Source organism: Mytilus galloprovincialis, chromosome 13 (assembly GCF_965363235.1).
Source record: "Mytilus galloprovincialis chromosome 13, xbMytGall1.hap1.1, whole genome shotgun sequence".
Classification (NCBI taxonomy): domain Eukaryota; kingdom Metazoa; phylum Mollusca; class Bivalvia; order Mytilida; family Mytilidae; genus Mytilus; species Mytilus galloprovincialis.
Genome location: NC_134850.1, coordinates 20,241,745 through 20,266,332, shown reverse-complemented (window position 1 = coordinate 20,266,332; position 24,588 = coordinate 20,241,745). Strand labels below are relative to the sequence as shown.

Sequence of the window (24,588 nt, the reverse complement as noted above, 5' to 3'; positions counted from 1 at the left end):
TTAATTTCCATTGTTTATAACGTTTAAACCAATCAAAACGCTTTGGTGTACGCTTTTGAAAACATTACCCAGGATGCATTAGATTCGGAAACGGCCAATACATCTTTCACAAATCATTTATTCCTTTAGTTATTGTAAGTAATGAACGATTAGAAATTACAAAGTTGATACCAAGGATGCCTATACTAGTACATACAAATGTATTCCTATTGCCAATGGCTATTTAGTAATGATAAAACCAAAATAATTTGGTACTAAAAACTTAATACCAGTACATACTTAAAAGAGTTGATAAGAATAATTCGTGCATTTAATTAAACTTCAACTGAGTCCATAACATAAAAGAATTCGCCTAGTTAATTATGATAGATTTAACTGTACAAAATCAAGTATTTGCATTTTTTATGTTTGCTCAAAATGTGCATAAAATAGTTGCCACTGAAATATAAACAACCAGCATTTAATAAAATTATGCTTATAAGTATACTCTTTCAACCCCGTTACTTTTTTTCATTTCCGGTAATAATACCGTAATAGTACCCCCCAAAAAAACCACCATTCATGTCTTTTGATAGTGACTGTTATCTATTTTTAGAATCCAACCGAAATCCGACATGTACAATCGTTTCGTCTACTTTTATGGATCCACGGAATTGTCATAAATGTTATTGACGTCGCTGACGACATATTACCGCTCAAAATTCTGAGAAGTTGTTGTGAAAACCTTTTTATCGATCAACAATTATTGGACACATTTGGGGAAATGAAATCGGACACGTTTGGGGGAATTAAGATTTTGAGGACACGTTTTGGCGAAATATACACGTTTTAGGGAATCGCACACGTTTGGGAGAATGAACACGTTTGAGAGTGTTACATATATAAACAACATAAATTTTGAACTTGGGCGTTTCGGCTTTTTGGTCGGGTTGTGGTCTTAAGACATATTCTCCATTTCCATTATCAATTTTATATAATTTAGTATCAATTTCACGTGTAGCGTAATTTCTCTTTTCCTCAGATATTGAAAGTTGCAAAGACAAATAAAATGTGCCGAACTTTTAACGTGACTGAGTATCAGCAAATGCACCATGTCTAAGTAATATTTATTAAGATGTTAAAACATTTCCAACTTTTCATGAAAACATTCTACTGTTTCTGAAAACTCTACTTTTAGATGGTATTTGATGAAGAAGCAAAGTTGCTAAGAGAGAAAATAAGAAAACAAATTCCATCTGCTTTGAAGAAATCTGGTCGAATCCATCAGTATCAAGTTAAATGGCATAATGGTGGCATTAATCCTGAAAAACACGTGGAGCAACGTGATTATATCAGGAATCTTTGTGACGATCTTATCAAGGACATTTGTGAACTTATTGATAAGGCCAGAGAAGACCAAAAAGATCTGATAAGAACAGAATATTACACAGACTATCAAGAAGTACTTCATCATCAGCACTTTTGTAAACTTAAATGCGAGACTTTCTGTGGTAGAGATGATGTTTTACAACAGGCAAAAGAATATATTCTCACGGACAAGTCTGGAAAGCCATTTATTCTATATGCTCCGTTAGGTGCTGGAAAAACATCTGTTATGTCCAAAATTTTGCAGAATCTTCCAGAATGGTTTAAAAAGGAGCCTCACATTGGAATTATTAGATTTTTAGGCACATCTCCTTATAGTTTGAACATATATGATGTACTATATGGAGTTTGTGGACAACTTGCTGACTGTGCAAATATATTGATGGAGCCAGTAGGGTACAGCAATATGAAAAAAATAGTCGAATACATGCCAAGATTCTTACGTCAAGTATCAGCGAAGGTGAAAAAGCCTATTGTTATTCTTCTGGACTCTCTAGATCAGCTTTCAGCAAAAGATGATTCTTACTTGTTAAATTGGCTACCTACAGTGCTCCCATCAAACTTGAGGATGATTGTATCAACACTACCTAGAGAACATAAAATTTTGGACACATTACAGAAACTGATTCCAGATACCACCAATTTTGTAGAAGTTCCATCTCTACCAGATAAAACATGCTTTCAGATAATTGACAAATATCTTGCAAAAAGAAAGAGAACTGTTACACAAACTCAACAAAACAAACTTGTCAGAGCGTTCAGAAAATGCCCAGGTCCATTATTTCTCAAACTGATCCTCGATGAGGCTGTTAAATGGAACTCATACACACCAATTATTGAGGTAGTTTTAAAAGATTCAGTACAAGGAGCCATAAACCTGCTGTTTGAAAACATGGAAAAGAAATTTGGGCAAGTTCTAATAAGCCATGCTCTCGGTTACATTACAATTGCTGAATATGGAATTTCTGATCTTGAATGGGAGGATGTGTTATCCTGTGATGATGAAGTATTAGATGATATATACCGCTATCATGATCCCCCAGTCGATGGCATTGTACAAATGCCACCAGTACTTTTAGCTAGAATAAGATATGATCTTAAAGAATATATTGTTGAGAGACGATCATTTGGCAAAACAACATTGAATTGGTATCATAGGCAGTTCACTGAGACAGCTCATGAAAGATATGCAACTGGCAGTGCAGGCAACAAATTACATGAGGTATTGGCACAATATTTTATTGCCAATGATGGTATGAAAAGGGACATTACACTTCACAGACGAGGAAAAACAGTGGAGAAAGCAGATAGACAAGTCACAAAACAACCTCTTGTTGTGAACAACCAACGAAAACTGATAGCTGTTCCACATCACATTACCCGTGCAGGGACCAAGATAAATCCTTCAATTGCCAAGTCAAAATGCTTTTGTAATTTGAATTTCCTCACAGTGAGAATACAATCATTGCCATTATCAAGCTTGGTGGACGACATGACAGAATATGTAGACAAAACAAAGGATAAAGAGGTTACCCTCTTAAAAAAATTCTTTCTTGCCTCAAAAACAGGAAATGACAGTGGAACAAACCTTTCAATCAATCTGCTGTCGCATTTACATGTAAAGGAGAGTGAGACATATCTAAAGGAATTACTACAGCAAGCTAAGGATATAGTATATGCTAGTAAGTCTCCATTACTTATACCAGTATTTCCATATCTGGCACCAAGTAAAGATGCTTCGTCAGCTCTTTTGAAGATTTATGATGATGTTGATGATATCATTCCAAGTGGTTCAGAATCAGTGTTGATGATACATGTGAAAGAGGAAGATGACGATGAAAAAGGGTACCTAGTTTATGATTCAATTAGTAATGATGTCAACCAATTAAGCCATGACAAGGAATTCAAGCCAGTAATGCCACCCATATTGGATCATTCCACGAAAAGAATAATAAACTTAGGCAGAGACAGCTTGCAGATTTTCCATTTAAAATATCAAGATACAAACATGATGACGTTTTCCGACATTTGTGAAGATCTAGGAAAAGAGATGTACCCTACAATGACTTGTCTTAGTACCGATTTCTTATATTTAACAATTTTATTTAGCAATGGAGATGTTCTAATAATGGATACAAACAGTTTCCAGAAAGTTGACTTCATCACATTGGGAGAACAAGGAAATGAAGTTTCTAACATTATTACTACAGGTACTGAGAATTTAAAGATTATTTTCACTATTAATACGTTTGCAAGTGAAAATGAATATGAACAAGAGGGCTTTGTTAGAATCCATGTTGTTGGTGCTACAGAAAATGGAAAAATTGTGAAAACAAACCATACTTTTACCAGAGGTCTTGCTGCAGTTGGTTTTAATGATAACCTGCTTGTAGGAACTGGTAATAGAGAATCAGATGATACTTTGACAGTTGTTAACCTAGATGAGGCCAGGATTTCTATCACACAGAAATGCTCTTCTAACGTAATGCAGCTATCTGTAGCACAATACCATGCACTGGCTGCCATTTGGCTGGAACAAGGCTACGTAGCTGTGTACGACATTTCAAATGGAGTCGTTGTCCATCGGTTAGACATTAACAATTCTATAACAAGCCTTGGAGTGAGCTGGATATATAATAAAATTGTCATAGGTAACAACCAAGGGCAGTTAGGTATGTACGAAGCACAGACAGGGAAACACTTTGCGGATTTCAAGGCAGAAAATAACGAAATCGTAAAAGTGGCAATACTTGAAGATCAAGTTATTACAGTAAGCAAAAGAAAATCAGCAAAAGTTTGGGTGCTAAAAAAATTACTAAATACTGATGGTAATCAATCATCAAGAACAGATGTCATTGGAGAAGGTTCTAAACAGCTGGGACAGAAGGATATAATTGGTTTTGACGTTGACCTTAAAGGACACTGTATCATAACTTCATCAGACGACAACAATTTGAGAATCTGGTCAATGGATAGTTTTCAGCTTAAAAGGAAAATTTACATTGGAATCACTGGCCATAAAGTATCAGCAGCAGTTAATTCAATTTGTATTGTTTTCGACAATCAAGCCCATACACTAAAAGTGTTTAATTTCGAAGATGGATCTGAGAAAAAAAGCTTACGACACGTTCTAAGTTTCTGCCTGGGAGAAGATCATAAGACATTATGTATCATGAAAACTGACGAAAACAATCAATTTATTGAAATAATAATTATAGATCTCGTTCGTCTAAAGTCTAAAACCATTCCGTTGAAGCAGGAGCTGTCTTATGAAAGTATAGATCTGTATATAAATAAATCAGAACGCTATCTTATCCTTAGAGTTACAACTCTTGAAAAAGAATATGCGGATATCCGAACCTTATGTCTTAGGCAAAGTGGAGCATTTTTGCCACAGTCTCATAAACACAGGTTTTATGCTATAGACAAATTACAAGCTACAGGAGAACTAATGCCATGCAATCGAGTTCTTACGAAAATTCCACATCTAGGAGAAGTTGTCTGCCCCTATCAAGGAAATGTCATGATGGTCACAACTGGTGACAAGGTTATGTTTTGGGACATAAGTACTGGCACCTGTGATCAAAGAGTAACAAAAGGAGTAAAACTAGGATTTATGTATCTAACAGACCACTTGAACAAGTCATGTGACGATACATGTTTAGCAATAGAACGAAGTAACGATGGACAGTATATAGTTATAGGGTATGAAGATGGTTATATGATTGTGTGGGATGCCAACACTGGCTTCCCAGTGGGGAGAAAAGAACCAAAAAAGATGCACAAAGCTTCGGTAAGATTTTTTAAAACTACCTTTTTTGTGTTAACTGCTGTCAATGTAACAAGAGCAAGACTTATAATCATTGTTGTGTTTGTTGTTAGATTTATTTTTTTTGGTAAAGTTCATTTTAATATAGGTAAAGTTTCAATGATTCATATATAAATTAGCATTATACTCAATGCATTGTATTTTAAGAAATTAATTCAATCTGTTTTAAAATTGTTAAAAATATGACACAGAAAGTGTTGTTAGTAATATTTTTCTATGAAATGTCGATTCAGGATTTTAGTGGATACCAAATTGTGTTGATATTTCTTGTAGAATATGCTGAATTAACACCTTTTTCATTTCACTGACCACAAAGAATTTATGGTTCACTTCTACTTGCCAAAACAAAACCAAAAATAAGTATTGTATCATTTTGAGGACTATGTTGGCTTCCAGGACAATAAGGTCTCTGACCTACATTTCCTACTTCATTTTAGTTTTATATCTTAGTATCTTTGACTAAAAGGTAACTAAGAATAGTTTTCAGATGAACTTGAGAGTAGGTCAGCCTTTATGACAGTTTAGGCAAAAGTTTGTTACATACTTTTAGTGTTTCATTGGAAAAAGTGTGTTTTTACCGTGGAGTTGAAATCGAAGAAAATGTTAGACTCATATTGTCTATTTTTTAATGATATATCTTTAAGTTGGTATGGTCACCATCTGTCTCTAATGACATATTTGCCATGCTGTATTGACTTTGAATTACAATTGTAACTTACTTTATATATCAGTATCTTATTGTTTTTTTTGAAATTCAAAGATTCAAAAGATTGTTCAGAAAAGAATAAATATGAATGATCAATTACCTACTACATATGTTATTCAGTCAAGCTTTGTCCATGTAGGATATGTATTTCTATCCATCTGGTGAGTTAAACCTTTTTCAACTGGTTTTTATAGTTCGTTCTTATGTTGTACTGTTACATCACTGTCCCAGGTAAGAGGGAGGGTTGGGATCCCGCCTACATGTTTAACCCCGGCACATTCTGTATGTATGTGCCTGTTATAAGTCAGGAGTCTGTAATTCAGTGGTTGTCGTTAGTTTATGTGTTACATATTTGGTTTTCTTTCATTTTTTTGTATATTAATTAGCCCGTTAGTTTTCTTTTTTGAATTGTTTTTCAGTGTCATTTTGGGGCTATTTATAGCTGACTATGCGGTATGGGCTTTGTCATTGTTGAAGACCGGACGATGACATATAGTTGTTAATTTCTGTGCCATTTGATGTATTGTGGACAGTTATCTCATTAGTAATCGTATCACACCTCCTTTTATATTAATATTAAGTGATGTTTTCATTAACAAGACAACTGGATTATTGATACGCATCATATTGACATGTATCATTGCACTTGTATTACCTAGAATCATCAGGTTATTGATAATATGCTTGTTTAGATAAAATGATAGATTAACATCTCAGCCATCAGAAATGCAAACAATAATTTCCATAACATTTATTTTCCTTTTTTCTAATATTGAAAATATGTTATCAATTTTAAAGGGTTCTATTGAGTCTAAACTGATAAGTTTTTTTTTTATTTATTTCAGAACATTGAAGGCCGTACCTTGACCTAAAATGGTTAATTTTTTTAAATTGTTACTTGGATGGAGAGTTGTCTCATTGGCACTCATATCATATCTTCCTATATCTATATCTCACAAGTTAGAAAATGTGAAAAGAAATAGTTTCATAATATAAAAAGAATGCACTATTTTTTGCAGGTGGTCACTATTACCATATCACCAGACAGTAAATGGGTTGCCTCTAGGTGTCTTAACAACATGCTGGTATTTTGGGACATCACTACTGGAATAGAAGTCGTCCAACTGAAGATCCCCTCTGATGTCCAACAGATGAAGTTCACAGCTGATTCTAAACATCTTGTTATCAGAATAGGAGTTCAGACTACTAGAATTTTAGTGTACAAACTTCATCCCGGTCAACAGTAATATTAAGGCAAAGTTTACACGACGGGTGCAACATGTGAACCAGGATCTGCTTACATTCCGGAGCACCTGAAATCACCCCTCCAGTTTTTAGTGGGGTTTGTCTTGATTAGTCTTTAGTTTTATATTTTGTGTCTTGTGTACTATTATTTATCTGTTTGTCTTTTTTCTTTTTTAGCCATGGCCGTGTCAGTTTCTTTTTTGATCTATGAGTTTTAATGCCCTTCTGGTATATTCCATCTCTCTTTAACACTGTCAACGTACATTTGTTCCGCCTAAAAGAATTTCCAAGAGAACCTTTGTAATACACAATTTCAGAATATCTATTCCTGTTTGAACAAATCTTCTATACCGGTACCATTTATTCCGTTGGGAATATATACTATAATAATTATTCCAGTGGGAATAACATTCCAGAATATCTTTTCCTATTTGGAATTTATATTATGGAGCAACACAATGGTATTTTACTTAGATTCTTAAACATATTCTACAACTCATAATCTTAAAACATTTGATATTTTTTTAAAGAGGAAATCTCAGAGTCTTGGATATGATTGCAATGGCTGATATTTACAGATTTCATTTAGGGAATGTAACTTGGGTACTGAAAGATGGGCTGAAACATGCAGAATCTTTTTCAATATTAATAGTAACAGATATTTGTGAATATGCCGGTCATTTGAAAACAGAATTGGCTCATTTTTATTACAGATTTTTATAGTCAAATTGTGAAAAATATTGTAAGAAATGAACACAAACATGTATGGATATTTTCAGTATTGTAATATTTCATTAATGTATCAATGGAGTGACCAATGGAGAAAAAGGTGATGTGTCTATTTAATATATTGCATATCTACTGCCTATGTATTTATTATGCATAACATATATATAACTTACTGTTATGTGCATCTGCAATTGACAAGAAACTCATTTAAAAAAGGTGCTTATTTTACGACTTTAATGGACCAACATAAATGCAGGATAAAATTGATGTCTTTTATCATGCCAATACCTTGGTATAGTCGTATCTTTTTCCTATGGAGCAATTTTTCATAAGATGGAAAGCAAAAGACAAACATGTTTTGACATTCAAAATGCAAATCGAGCAACATTTTACTTTTGTTTCTTTGCTAAAGTCTTCACACTGTTGATTTGGCCTTAGATGACATTTAAATATTACTTAAAGTGGTAAATCTATAGTTCCTTTTATTTGGCTTAATTTTTTTCTTTTCGTTTTCACTCAGTTTTAAAGATGTGCACTCTGTCTTATTTCCACTGAGTGTTTAAAACAATTGTTAGTAACGCTTATATTACATCGATATTTTTGAAGTGGTTTTGTTAAAAAGTAACAAAACTACATATTGTATAGTTATGATGCTCAGTTTTTCTATAAATTTCATGTTTTTCGACATAAATTTGATATACATATAATTCTGTGAATTTCCGGATTCATTTCATCGACCTATCCGACAATGTCCGAAGTTCATTTATTTTTTATTGACGAATCGCTTCAGGACTGCATCATATTATTGTTCGTGTTTATACCAATTAAATATATTTTGATTGATTATTTTTGTATCACAGGTTTATTGAACAAATGTGTAAGAAAGATTTGTCTGATAAATTTCAGTCAACAATGAAAACAGCATTCAGGAAGTAGACAACAGACGTTTAAACAGTACGAAACAATATGGTCTATGACAGACATTTTATACATCAACACAAATAGACTAGTATTAGGATTATATAAAAACTGAAAATTATGATTCACTGTCTTTGTTAGAAGTACATATTCATTTTGTTATTTGTAGAAGTAAAATTTATTTTTGAAATAAAAAATAGATATATTTGATGCTTAACCTTTTTACAAGCCCAGTAGTCAGCACTTTTTGTGCTGACATGAATTGTCATTGATATGGTTATATTGATTAATTTACTGTTTACAAATTTTTGATTTTTTTGAAGTTTAAGGCTTTTCTACCTCAGGAATAGATTACCTTAGCTGTATTTGGCAAAACGTTTAGGAATTTATGTATTAGTTGTAATTGGTTCTGACCTAGCTTTCAATAGACCCATTTGTTGGATCTTTTCTGATAGTTACTTTTTGTGTGGTTCATTTCGGTCTATTGATTTAGTCCATTTGCAAGTGATAATTTACAGTTCTTTCTGATGTCGTGATGTCACAGGTTAAGGGGGAGTTGAACGCTTACACAAATGCTTAATACTTGCCACCACTTTTTTTTATTTTCATGTCCTTATTCAGTAATTGTTGCTGATTCATGCCTGTCATATTTTTTTTCATAAGTTGCAATGTTAACGAGTAGAACATTAATTTTCTCGTTTGAAATGTTTACACACATATATTTAAGTCTATTATAACTACTGACTAAATAGTATAAGTTTATTGGATTGTTGCAGGTCGTACCGTACCGTTACCGTTTATTGCTTACATAATCACATTATTGTCAATCATAAAACATCTCCTTTATTTCTTCATTCTTTATATTAATTAGAAAATAGCTTGTGCATTTCTACAATTCTTTTACTATTGCTATATCAAATTGTGATATAAGCCCTGAAAAGAGAAGGCTGTCACTACATATTCCCTGATTCAGTGAGTACAGCATTTGGTCATCTTTTTCTCGAAACCACTTTACTGAATGAAACCAGTATGAAAGTTGGCTGTAGCTTTGCTTTAAAACAGAAAGTTTTCTAAATGAATCATTTGTCATTAAAAGCCTTAAAAGGTTCGATCCTTATCCGAATTTTCATTTATAACCTGGAAATGAAACGAGCTGGTGTTGTATCGAGGTCTTGTCTTTTAAAAATGTCGAGGGGCATATTAATTTACCCCTGTTCATCCGTTCGTTCGTTCATCCGTCTGTTCGTTATTTCGTTCCTACGGGTATACATGTAAATACATAATATTTCTAACTATCTCCTCCTACAGTTTTTGATCTACAGCTTTAATATGTTCTAGGTTGTTTATACACGAAACGGACGTGTGCACGATCACACGATTTAGATCTTTATAAAAGTTAGTATAACATTATCAATTGGTGTTTATCATTACAACGTAAGTAACATATCCGATATCATTTGGGAAACGGTTATTCCATAACGGTCAACCAACTCGTGATGGCGTCCGTAAAATTTACGAAGAGACGATTTCAACTTCACTATTTGGAACTCATTGTCAATTTCTAGATGTAAGTCAAGATACGAGGTCGACTTAACTGTATCTGTTATATCCTTTATCTCTAGGGATGCCTGGCATAATCCTCAACTGAATCCATCAAAATTTTAAAGTTGTATTTCCAATTGATGGATTTAGGCTCACGATATTTCGGACCTTTCGATAACACATTTCGTAGAGAAGTGTTATTAACAATGTTGAGGTCACCGGTAATAACGTGGCCAGCAGGATTATATGTGAATTGGGAACTAGCACAAGTGCAATCAGGAGGTTTAGACTTGAAGTCGTCAATATCGAGATCCTGCAAAACGTGTTTGTAATTGAAAATTTTAGTTGCAATAGGTTTGGTATAGGTATAAGAAATGATTGGTACAGACTGGTCTTCGAAATAAGGAGGTATTTTCGATTGAACTAATTAATGATGAAGGATATTGCCTAAGTTGACGCCATCGATACCTTTGTTGCCAAAGGAAAGATTAAGGAAAGATCTTTTCTCTTTTCATCTTTGCCAATGCGGACTGGCTTGAAAAGTCTGTGACTTGCAATATCCGAAATTATAGCTGTAATTTTGTATTGGTTTGAATGAGGGTTTGTAACAGTGGATTCAAAACATAAATTGAACAGAGAATGAAGTTTTGAAAGGAGTAATGAATAAAGTCTCGTGCGAATGTGATGAATACCTAACGGCTTTTGTATAAATGGCAGCAAGTCATTAATAGATACATCATGCAGAGAAGGTGATGTATAATGACGATGACCATGACTGCGTCAACGTCGAGGAGTCGAGTTGAAAATATTCATCACATTCAACGAGTTACACGAAGGAATAGATAGAATACCTATACCATCAATTTTGTCATTGCAACCATAAGGTGTCGCAGTTCCCAATTGTCTAATCCAGTAGTCCTCTTTTTGTCTACGGAGAGTTGTTGAAAGATTAGGATTGTTAAAGCTATGGTATATCTTTTCGATAATGTGAACTGTCATGGAAACGATGGAATGATCGGGTTGAAATGCTGGTATAGAATGTCGTTAGCATTGAGGTTAATGTCTGATCTATGACCGCACATACGTTTGTTTAGCCTTCCTTTCGTTTCACCGACGTATACCAATCCGCGAAGGTTGCACTCTAATCTGTAGACGACATTTATCGATTTACAATTCAGATCATCGTAACTTCTGGTAAAATATGACTTCTTGGTCAAATTGCTAGTGAATTCAGCATCTGTAATTAAAATTGCACAAGTTTTGCAGCCTTTGGTCTCACATTTCGAAATGCGACAGTGTTGTACTGCGTCATCAAAAACCAAAATGTCTTTAAGGAGAACTGCACATGGCTGTATATGTGTTATATTGCTGTTGTCACTAGGACGATGATCTGAATGAGTCATGTTTGTGATATTTGTCATGACTGGTGATGAGGGGACACCTGCCGTATCAGACGACACCGTGTCCATGATGACGTCTGTTTCGGACCTCCGAGCCAGTTTCCTGTTAGATCTTTGTTAATTCATGCAATTGTAGTTTTGCTACTGGGCGGATGATGTCCTCGGGGAAATAAATGTCCACCAGCAGAGACATCGATCCAGTGGTTATAAAAGAGGGACGAAAGATACCAAAGGGACATTCAAACTCATAAATCTAAAATAAACTGACAACGCCATGGCTAAAAATGAAATAGACAAAAAAACCACAGCACACACGACACAACATAGAAAACTAAAGAATAAACAATACGAACCCCATCAAAAAACTAGGGGTGATCTCATGTGCTCCGGAAGGATAAGCAGATCACATTCATGAAAGGGAAGGGGATTGTAATTACGACGTAAGGAACATATCCGATATAATTTGTGAAACGGTTATTCCATAACGGTCAACCAACTCGTGATGGCGTCCGTAAAATTTACGAAGGGATGATTTGAACTTCACCATTTGGAACTCTTGGTTTAATAGCTTCCTTGTGAGCAGCAACCCTCTATCAAGAAAATCATGATAGGAAATGCAAGCACGGGAATATCGTATCAATTGGGAGATATGTACTCCATATGCAGGTGCTGCTGGAATGTTGCTACTTAGAAATGGAAAGTTCACAATTGGAAAGCTGAAATCATCTCTTTTGTCGTAAAGTTTTGTTTTCAACCGACCCTCATTGTCAATTTCTAGATGTAAGTCAAGATATGAGGCCTACTTAACTGTATCTGTAGTATCCTTTATCTGTAGCTCGATTGGATAGATGCGTTCCACATAGTCACCAAATTTTGAATTATTTAGTGAAAGAACATCATTTATATAGCGAAAAAAAAAACATCATCTATATAGATAAATAACACGAATATTAAAACTACAATAAAGTATATCTTGCATCAATTATTTCGATTATTAGGTCAATTAAGGTAATTTTTATGTCCGATATCTATAAATGTAAAGCGTTTGTATAGGCTTTTCCATGAACGTCCCTTTTTTGTTTATAAACGAGGAAACGACTTGCAATGTGATTTTTCACAGGGAGCAGTTTTGAACAATCAGTATGAACAGTTGCCATATCTTGGTCAAATATGTCAATTTCGAATTGTAACCCATTACAGTCATAATAACTGAATTAGTAACAACATGTGCATCATTTAAGAGTTTGGAAGTGTTTAGTTAATGAAATATATTAAATGCATGCCAATTTGATAAAATTCACTATTCTTCAGTAGTCAATATACGCATGTTCAAACAAATTTTATTGCATTTAGAGCATAAGTTTATTCACAAAGCGAAAGAAGCACGTCATATTAGAATTCTCAATAGTACACATGTTTACTCTGTACTTCGAAAGATTCCGTCAGTATAATAATGTTCTAGTTTATGTCATTATAATATATTTCTATTATCAATTACAAAATACGTCGAACCATAAACGTCAAAATCATCCAATCGCGTAGTGGAATTTACTATTTGTGGATTCTTATAAATTCTATATATAACTTTTGGACTATTTTCAATGTCGGTCTATTTTTGAAATTTATTCTTACATACTTTTGATTTTTTAACCCAATATGCTAACGTTGCCTATGTAAATTTTATAATTGATTGTATGCACATTGAACGCCAAATTTATGTGACGTATAAAATTTTCTGACATCAGACACTCAAATCAATGAATGTGTTTGTAGATAGATGTTTTTGTTTTCTGTTGAATTGTTAACGTTCCTTTTGAAATTGTTATACGATGATGACTGATAGTGGAATTAACTATTTGTGGATTCTGATCAATTCAATATATAACTTTTGGACTATTTTCAATCTAGGTCTATTTCTGATATTTATTCTTACATACTTTTGATTTTTTAACCCTATATGCTAACATTGCCTATGTAAATTTTAAAATTGTTTACATGCACATTGAACGACAAATTTTGTGTGACGTATTAAACAATTTTCTGACGTCAGACACTCAAATCAATGAATGTGTTTGTAGAAAGATGTTTTGTGTTCAGTTAAATTGTTCCTTTTAAAATTGTTATACGATGATGACTGATGTACCCATATTTTGACTATTTTATTTATTGTGTCTGTTTAGTTTACGCATCTATGTAAATATAACGGAATTTGATGAGACTGTCATCAAAATGAGAGGGTTAGCGCTATAAAACCAGGTTTAATACACCATTTTCTACATTTGAAAATGTCAGGAATATGACAGTTCTTGTCCATTCGTTTTTGATGCGGTTTGTTATTTGATTTTGCCATGTGATTATGGACTTTCCGAATTGATTTTCCTCTAAGTTCAGTATTTTTGTGATCTTACTTTTTCCTATACGCCCTCTAAAGATGTACATTTGTTAACATACCAAAATGAGTATGTACATCCCAAGTATATACTATTAGGTATTTCATGTTGAAGTGACTAGATAAGTTGATGTGGGTGGCGAATATAATACACCACATTTCATTAAGTGAAACCTCAAAAGAAGTAACTTATTTCGCAGGATATGTTTACCTTCAGGTTAACCAAAGCTCCAAACCTCAGCTTATTCTCCTGTTTTGGTGAGATTCGTGAAGTGCTTTGTTCAAAATATCGTTTTTATGACATGTATATGTCGTGTACATTTTATTATTTTGTACAGGTTATTACCTGTACAAAAAGTTTGTAAGAGTAATTACTTGTATGATGCCATCATACAAGTTATTACTCGTACAAATATAATTGTTCGAGTAATTACCTGTACAGTTTTTGTTGAGAAAGAGATAATAACTTGTACAGCTATCTTTTAGGGACGACATCAAAAGTTCAATGAAGGATAAAAACACTTAATTCACATAGCTTTTTCACTGCCCCCCCCCACCACCCTCTTATCTTAATTTTGGAAAAATTGATTGACCCATATAGATATATGTAAAAATCAATGTCGGATAACCACATCTTGCAGCAGTTCAACCCCCACCTCAAGCTATTTGAATTAAGTTTTTTTTATATTACATTGATCTTTTGATATCGTCCCTTAGTTTTATTTGTTTCTTCCTCCTATCTGCTTTTTAAGTAATAACTTCAGCAAACATGACATTTTGAATATATTGGGTTGAACAACTAGGTGCCACTGAAATACGGACTACTGATGCAAAGTGACAAAGTCATTGCAAGGAAGAAATAAAATGAAACTATTCTTCCAATTATTTTGATTTATTATTTTTTTCAATGGAGGGAAATATTCAATTGTTCTCTGACAGATGGGTTTTAATTATAATTATTTATTTACTTGTTTTTTTATGGCATTGCACAATACTTAATCATCTAAACCAGTCAGTTGTTCTCATGTGTTCATGAAATCATAAAACTCTTTATGTCAGCATTCTATATTTTTACGGACATGTGACCTTGAGGTGGAAGTTGTCTATCATACATAAATTAAAGTTATAGCCAAAGAAGAAATTCCCTTCAAATAACACCATGCAGGATATGTGGAGCTCCAAAAAGTAAAAACAATGTCATTGAGTTGGTAAGCCACTTCTGCCTTTTACGGGAGCAGTCCACTGAATTTGGTATAGTGATCCTGATGGTCTACTTTACAGTAACATATTTGATTTAAACATGAATACAAGCATTAAAGACTGTAGTAATGATAGGAGGAGCGACCATTTTCAAAAAATTCACACATATGAGTGAAAATCCGGATAATTTATCTGCTTATATTGGCAAACTGTGGTTTTTAACTCCTTCTAATTATTATTTGTATATATGCCTCCATGACCAATTCTAACTCCAGAGTGTGCTGTTCTAATCAGAGGGTAAAGTTCATCAACTTTACAATAATAAATACTTTCGTCTCCTTTGCAAATGGGTTTATTAATTTAATTCCTGCTACATTCAAAACATCAAGCCATCTTAAGAATTATTTTTGAAGTGCTGTCTTTTTTGGAATTTAAATTGGCTTCCTTTACATTACTTAAAGTATCTCTTTATCTTTCACAAGTGAATACTGAATTATTAGAATATTTTATTTGATGTTTTCCATTTTTATCCTTTTTTAAATACCCTACTAAACTGTACAAATTGGCTACCATATTTACCAAATAAAAATTTCTAAAATGTTTCAAGTTTGTACTGATGCACTTATAATAAATTATTTGTTTAAAGGGAAAGTTTTGTTGTTGTCAGGAAATAGGCCAAGGTAAAATATTGGTTTGTACAAGTTATTATCTTTTTCTCAATAAAAATTGGACAAGTAATTACTTGTACAATTGTATTTGTACAAGTAATAACTTGTATGATGGCATCATACAAGTAATTACTTTTACAAAATGTTTGTACGAGTAATAACCTGTACAAAATAATTACATGTACACGACATATATATATTTTGTGTATTTGTCTTTAAAAGGGAAATGCTTTGACAATCAATTAATTGTTGTTTTGTATCGATAGCTTGTAATGATGATCAATGAAAATGTAAAAAAATGAAAATTAAATTATTCTGTAAAATAGATCAACATAACATCTATTTTACACAACTTCTATCTTGCATTCCTGTATCCTTATGTAAGTGAAAAAACGTCCGTCAACATGGTCAAGGTCGCTTCAGATATTAACATAAAAACAATAAATCAAAAATCTAAAAATCTGCGAGAGAAATTAAAGTGCAAAAACTATACCACACAAACTGTTTACACATTATTTTTCGACAATCGATGATCAAATTATTTTCATATAATTTGCTTTAAAAAAAATAGAAATCTGTTAACGTAAACACCAATTAGTGAGAAGTAAATAGTATTTAATAGTTCTACAGGTGAAAGTAATTTAACGTGAATTAATCGGCGAAAAAACTGAAGTAAAACGGCTGTTAAGATGTAATCCCGTCATCCGTACAATACTAGCCTTAAAAGTCCCACATTTTTACAACCTTTAGAATTTTCAGTGAGGGTCTTTAATAAAATAACCTAAATACCTATTTTTGTTTAATAAAAAGGATCTCGGTCTTGTTAGCATCTTTAACGTGTTTAATACTATCCGGTATGTCAATTTATTAATCTTTCATCTGTGTGTTAATAACGAGAATACTAAATAATATCTAGTTAACAAAAGACGTTAACATGAATTGCTCTCCTTTTAGGAGCACCAAAGCTATCCATCCAAATTCATCCTCCGGTTTGAATGGCATTTTTGATGCTGAATAAGAATATCGTCGTTATATGTGTATTTTATTCTTTCTTTAAAAGGAAAATGCTGATTGAGCAATCAGTTTTGCTATCGATTCGTGGTGATGTACAAAAAGAATTTGAAATTGATTTATTCGTGAAAAAATGCATATCTCAAAACTAGCATTTTGTGAGTCTAAAATATGAATTAACACCGATAACGAACACTAAAGAAAAGCACAATAAAGACTAACAAAAAAGATCGGAAATCAAAATCATGAAAAAAATTACCGCTGATACCCGAGACTTTTATTCACAATAGACCCCTCAACATTGACATGACAATGCCTATCACTCTTCACGATTTAAGGAAGACAGGTTTATTCATAATAATTGCTACAAAATGTAAAATAACAAAAAACACCGGACTGCAAGAAAATTAAAAACGGAAACTCTCTTATCCAATGGCCAAATTAAAATCAAAAGCAAAATAATGGAAAACAGCTGTCGGAACAGTAATACACGTAAATAAGATGATTACAAACGATTCAGTACCTAGACTCTTTACATTAAGACCATTATGTTTTATTTGTGAAGTTTATAGATTAATAAGCTTTCGGAACTTCTGATAAGAAATGGAAAAAAAGGATGAGACTTTCTATGACATAACGCTATCTCATCGATTATCTGATCAGACATAGTGACTGGTGTGACGTTTTATACAGCATGAGTAGCAGTTGCCTGCAAGCTATTAGCCACCGAATGAGTCGGGGAATGCTTATCCTTACATGGATAAAAAATCTGTATCGTCTGGCGTACTAAATTATAATCCTGATACTTTTGATAACTAATTACAAAAATTAGAAGAATTTTTAATTTGGTTATTAATCTCTACTCACGAATAAATTACAGAAATATGTCTTGTGTTCTTGCAGTAAGTGCAGAAATGTCCGTCAAGGTCACAGATAAGTATGACTAAACACCTGAAGTGAAACGACCTTTAAGATATAATTACATCATACGTAAATAGCTAGCTCTAAAAGTCCCACTTATTTGACACACATACTGAGGCTTGTGGGTATAAGATTTTCTAGAAAAAAAAATTAAACTTTAATTTTTTATTACAAATTTTATTTATTACCTTTAGTAGTTGTTACTTTATCATATGGTACAAAAATCATTCAAAAAAATCAATTCGTGTTGGCCCCAGGTGACCTTTTATATGTAGATATCATTGAAAAAGCTCCAAATTATCTCCCTTTGGTGCAAAAATATTTTGGCATTAAAATTAAAATATCTTTTTTTCACTCATCGGTGACCTACTAGTATATTTTTTATTGTTGTTTTCGAATAAGATGTACATAAACTAAATAATTGTAAAATTTAGGCGATTTCTGTAATTAAGTTTTTTTTTCGATATTACCGCTATTTCTCCTATTAGTTCAACAGAAAAAAGGACATTCACAAAAATGTATGTTTCTTTCGAAGGCAGATTGTGAGCGTAAATGAACGGTGACCCCATTTTTAAAATTTAATTTTTCTAATAGTATAAGATAAAGTTCATTTATATATAATTATATATATAGCGAAATCCTATATTAGGAAAAATATTTGATTTAGACCCGTGAGCCCCCTTAAGACAGTTTAAATCATGACTTTTGATTTACAACCTTTTCATCTGACACAGAAAATAAAAAAAAAAATCATTGTTGACGTTTGTGAAAGTATTTTTCGCCCTGATATACGACAAATATCAAATAAAAAACTGAACTGGTACAAATGAACAAATCAAAACAAAATTCGACGGTATCAGCAGAATGACACACATAAGCATGTATATCAAAATACCGCCTACGTCTATCTTTTCTTGACTGGGTCACATCTTTAGTGTAAGGGGATACCCAAGGCTGAAACATATATGTTTGGTTAATTTTAACAAAATATATAAATTGATCCGTTGACCAAAATATAAAAAAATAAAATTTCAAGAAATTGGAACCACACATTTTACATCAATAATTCTACTGGATCATTGAGAAGCAAAATATCTCCTTAATAGAAGTATGCGATTAAATTGTTCGAGTCGTTTTTAAAGAGTAAATTAAATTTCCTTAGGTGTTCTTTTTCCCGTTAAGTACACCATTATAAGATAGAATATATCCCCACGTACACACACACAATCATGTATATTTATATGTGAAAATATTTTAGAATGGCTAACATTTTATCAGTTTTAGGTATAATAAATGCATGATCAATGAACACGCTTTAAGTTGAGATACACTTAGATCGTTTCAGATCTCCTTATCACCTCTGAAAATATTCCAAATGACAAATAATCACAATTGTAAACGTATGAACAAAATGTTGTGCTTGATTCTTATACTAGCTGTTACTGGACACGGCCTAGGTAGGATTTATGATTAAGATATATTATATTTTCAGTATTAATTATTTATATTGATTACTTGATTACCAGTGACAGCTATTTGATAAACTATAAGCTATAAGCTATTAAAACAATACTAGAAGTTGATTTCTGCAGGGAAAATAAAGTATGTGTTACATATTTGTTTTTCGTTCATTTTTTATATATAAATAAGGCCGTTAGTTTTCTCATTTGAATTGTTTTACATTGTCATATCGGGCCTTTTATAGCTGACTATGCGGTATGGGCTTTGCGCATTGATGAAGGCCGTACGGTGACCTATAGTTGTTAATTTCTGTGTCATTTTGATCTCTTGTGGACATTTGTCTCATTGGCAATCATACCACTTCTCCCTTTATTTATATAATATATATATATATATATATATATATATATATATATATATATATATATATATATATATATATATATATTGATCGATACGTACTGTATATATAAAACTATATGATAAATAACTAATTCAGTATTTGAATGTCTTGAAGTCATAGCCTGGCAAGTTTAACACTTATCATGAATTTTATGACAAATGCATTAGCGTAGATATTTATTCATATTCATACTTACACAATGGCACAATAAAGAAAAGAAAGAGGTTCAACATTTTGCATGTATGTGTGTAAGAGTTGCCTTTGTTTGTTTTGTTTACATATTTGTTTTAATTTGTATACAGGTTTTTGCATAACGTCATTTGACAAATACTTCAAGCAAATCATGGACAAGAATAAATAAATTAATCGATTTAAAAAGAATACAGTGAACCTACCATGCCTAACTTGACGTAAAATATACTGTATCATGTGTATCACAGTGCAACTTTACGACGATATATATAACTTAAAACTTAAAATGCAGAGAATAAAAAAGTGAAGGCAAACTCTGGTTTCTGTCCCGGAATAGCTTCTGTTAAAACGTTTTATGACTGTTGAACATCGGTATACTACTGTTGCCATTATTCATACATCAAAATTGATTGCGTTTCAATTTAAGCCAGTGACCAGCCATGTACAGATTTAGGAGGCCATTGCCAGGATGACCACCACAAATGTAGTGGTTCTTACTACTCAGGGAAATGTTCTGGTAGTGCTACAAGACGTTGTTGTACAAGGACAGCAGTAGGTATGTTACCGTTAAGTATATTAATAATGAACCAATTGACTCTCAAAGAAGTCGATAATCATAAGACGTGGCAATTAGATGCAATTAGATGCCCTGTTCGTAATATGTATATGTTAATATATTGGTAGTATTGTGTCACAGAAAACTATCTTTAGATTTTCAGAACTTTTTTTGGAGCTGCAGAAAACGTTTTTGTATGAGGCTTAAGACGATAAGCACTGAGTGACTGTTAAATACAGTAATTAACATTAAGGTGGTACCTAACACTACAGATAACTCTGTAAAGTCAGCTAAACGTTTTAATTACGTTGTGTTGTAAAAGGAATATTAAGCTTCATAATGATCAAAATTGGTGTTTGTCAAACTGCTATATAACCAGTGTAATTTTCCTCACAAAACGGTTGGTTCAAATTTTTTTAATTTTTTATATTTTTGTTAAAGGGTCAAAGTAAATAATTTGACAAAATTTAATGAAAATTAAACGAGCCAAATTAATTTTAGTGAAAGTGTTGGGTACCACCTTAAATTTAGGCTAGATATATTTTGTCTGCAAAACACATGTTTCTGTTGACCTATCCCAGCCTAAATAGAAAGTCAAATACATATAAGGTGAGGAATATAGCAACTTTCATTTAATAATACATTCAGTCGACAACAATAAGAGAGACTAACAATGGCTGCTCAAATTTATTTTTAATTTTCTCGATTACTCGTGACAATTACCCCCTATGCATATCAAAAAGAGGAAATGAAGAAATCTCGTGGAATTTTAATGTAACAGATTTTGATCATGTGCATAATATAACTGTATATATATATATAATTAATTCGTACCTTTTAAACCCAAGCACTATGATACTAACAAATCAACCAATTATAATGTAAAACCATTTTACTTAAAAAAAATGCTATTTGACAAAGTAACTGGGGTATTGTTGAAATCAATTGTAGAACATGATACTGGTGACTGCTCTAATGTTAAGATAATATCACGTGACAGTTGGGGAGCCCGAAGACCAGCGAGTATATCGACTATCCATTCACCAGTTCCTGACTTCTTCATACATCATACCGAAGGTGGAGCTTGTACATCATTTTCTGCATGTATCTCACAAATGAAAGGAATACAAAATTACCACATGGATGATGCTAACCACCGTAAGTCATTCAATCAATCAGCACACATCGGGTGACTACGCTTTTGTCCGTCTATCCAGATTGAGGTACGGAATAGGCCGAGTTGTGACGATTGTCATGCAATGTATTTAATACAAGAGTGCACACGCTGAAATGTCTCGCCTTCTATACTAATCATTGATATTATGTTGATAGTCCTAAGTATAAAGCTAAGCTTTATTGCAACTGTCACATAAACTTAACATTAACCAAGATAACTAAACAAAGACCAATGAACCTTGAAAATGAGGTCAAGGTCAGATGAACCATGCCAGGCAGACATGTACAGCTGACAATGCTTCTATACAACATATATAGTTGACCCATTACTTATAGTTTAAGAAAAATAGACCAAAACACAAGAACTTAACACTGTGCAATGAACCTTGAAAATGAGGTCACGGTCAAATAAAACCTGCGCGACTGACATAAAGATCATAAAATATTTCCATACACCAAATATAGTTGACCTATGGCATATAGTATTAGATAAAAAGACCAAAACTCAAAAACTTATCTTTGACCACTGAACCATGAAAATGAGGTCAAGGTCACATGAAATCTGCCCGCTAGACATGTACACCTTACAATCATTCCATACAACAAATATAGTAGACCTATTGCATATAGTATGAGAAAAACAGATCAAAACACAAAAATTTAACTATAACCACTGAACCATGAAAATGAGGTCAAGGTCAGATGACACCTGCCAGTTGGACATGTACACCTTACAGTCCTTCCATACACCGAATATACTAGCCCTATTGCTTATAGTATCTGAGATATAGACTTGACCACCAAAACTTAACCTTGTTCACTGATCCATGAAATGAGGTCAGGGTCAAGTGAAAACTGTCTGACAGACATGAGGACCTTGCAAGGTACACACATATCAAATATAGTTTTCCTATTACTTATAATAAGAGAGAATTCAACATTACAAAAAATTTGAACTTTTTTATCAAGTGGTCACTGAACCATGAAAATGAGGTCAAGGACATGTGACTGACGGAAACTTCGTAACGTGAAGCATCTATATACAAAGTATGAAGCATCCAGGCCTTCCACCTTCTAAAATATAAAGCTTTTAAGAAGTGAGCTAACGCCGCCACCGCCGTAGCCGCCGCCGGATCACTATCCCTATGTCGAGCTTTCTGCAACAAAAGTTGCAGGCTCGACAAAAACTAAAAAAATATACCATTGGCTATTCGTTCATTTTCAAAGATAGGAACTACATCTACACTAGCAGCTACGCTTTTTCTAGGGAACCAGGATGTCCTTAGACGAAGTTGATCATATGAGAATTTGGTCCCTTGTGTCATATCTAGCTCCTCAGGTTTTTCGATATTCATCCATCTCTTATTTTTGTTTGTTTTGATCTTTAGTTTCCTGTAAATCCGGAATAGCGCTCCAGACGCATACAATTTAATCAAATCAAATATTTTGATATGAGCATCACTGATGAGTCTTGTGTAGACGAAACGCGCGTCTTTCGTACTAAATTATAATCCTGGTACCTTTGATAACTATTATCATTATTATTTTCTATTATACACTCCAGGAAAAATTTTATTTATTAAGGGAGGGCACTTAAGCGTGTTATTTAGGGTAAACAACTGACAAGGTATGTATTTTCTCCTGACACCACGTGAAAGTTGGCATAACAAGTTCCTAGTTTGCACCAAAACATAACATGGAAAGCAATTCAAGTTGATATCGATTCAAAGAATGTTCGTGAAGACTTATATATCATTTGCTTTAATGTCCCTTCTGGAGTATTCCTGATGAAATTCAATCTAAGAAACGCTTCCAACAATTACTAGTAATCAAATTTCTCGATTACTAAAAAAATGATTAAAAAGCATACACAATCAACACGTAAAAAAGAAAACCTATTTATTCTTATGTGATTCGATGTTAAAGATTATATATCTATGAAGAAATAACATAAAAAATTTGGTGCACACTGAATAACGCGCGTATTTAACAGTGTGCACCTCATTTTTTATGTTATTTCGAATAGACAGAAAAAATATTACAGTCATTTCTTATAATTTAATTCTAAATTCCATTTTAAACCGTAGAAAACCATGAAAAATGTTGATGACGTCACCGTCACATGACTAAATTATGTCTATGGGCTAATAACAAAATAACGTCAGCCAATCAGAATACGTGTTACATCCAAAATTAATATATAAGGGAGTTAAAACTTTAATTTCTTTATGATTCGTATATTTAAAAAGATTTTTTATTAATAATGTCAGTACCAAAGTAAAAGTTAAAAAAACGAAAACAAAACGTTTTTAATGTCATGCGTCCGACGCACTTTTCTGGAATTACCATCACGAGGAACGCCGACAGCCGAATATTTGAAAACACGGGATGTATACAAACGAAAATGGTTGAAGAGCTATTTATTACAAATCACTAAAAAGTATGTTACAATTGAATATTAACAATGGCGTTAAAAGCGCCCTTTTTATGTAAAAAAAAAAATAGAAATAATTATTATTTCGTATTAACAGATTGGTCGGACATTGGATACAGCTTTTTAGTTGGTGAAGATGGCAAAATCTACGAGGGCAGAGGCTGGAATCGAATAGGAGCGCACACTCAAGGATATAACAGCCGTGGGTTGGCCGCCTCATTTATGGGAAGTTTTATGACCCATTCCCCCAATTCTGCTGCTCTAAATGCTGTCAAAGAGTTGATTCAATGTGGAATCAGCAAAGGAAAAGTTTCGCATTCTTATGCCTTGTTTGGACATCGCGATGTTGGATCCACTGACTGCCCAGGCACAGCTTTGTACAACGTCATCAAGACATGGCCTCGTTTCCATGCACATTCTCCAAAATAATTTGTTTACGTTAA

The 24,588-nt window shown here is 33.0% G+C and overlaps 2 protein-coding genes across 2 annotated transcripts in view; both read left to right on the top strand.

The window, feature by feature from the left end:
- LOC143056112 (uncharacterized) overlaps nucleotides 1-8,956 on the top strand; it is a 39,631-nt gene extending 30,675 nt beyond the window's left edge. Inside the window, exons 14-15 of the mRNA XM_076229193.1 lie at nucleotides 1,178-5,158; nucleotides 6,920-8,956. Of these exons, the coding sequence (XP_076085308.1) occupies nucleotides 1,178-5,158; nucleotides 6,920-7,147 (4,209 nt within the window). The 3' untranslated portion in view covers nucleotides 7,148-8,956. The remainder of the gene's footprint in view (nucleotides 1-1,177; nucleotides 5,159-6,919) is intronic.
- Nucleotides 8,957-19,253: 10,297 nt separating this feature from the next.
- Nucleotides 19,254-24,588, top strand: LOC143056101 (peptidoglycan-recognition protein SC2-like). The gene is made up of 4 exons (XM_076229189.1): nucleotides 19,254-19,380; nucleotides 20,407-20,535; nucleotides 21,487-21,693; nucleotides 24,243-24,588. The coding sequence occupies exons 1-4, from the start codon at nucleotides 19,299-19,301 to the stop codon at nucleotides 24,572-24,574; spliced, it is 750 nt and encodes a 249-aa protein (XP_076085304.1). The 5' UTR covers nucleotides 19,254-19,298; the 3' UTR covers nucleotides 24,575-24,588.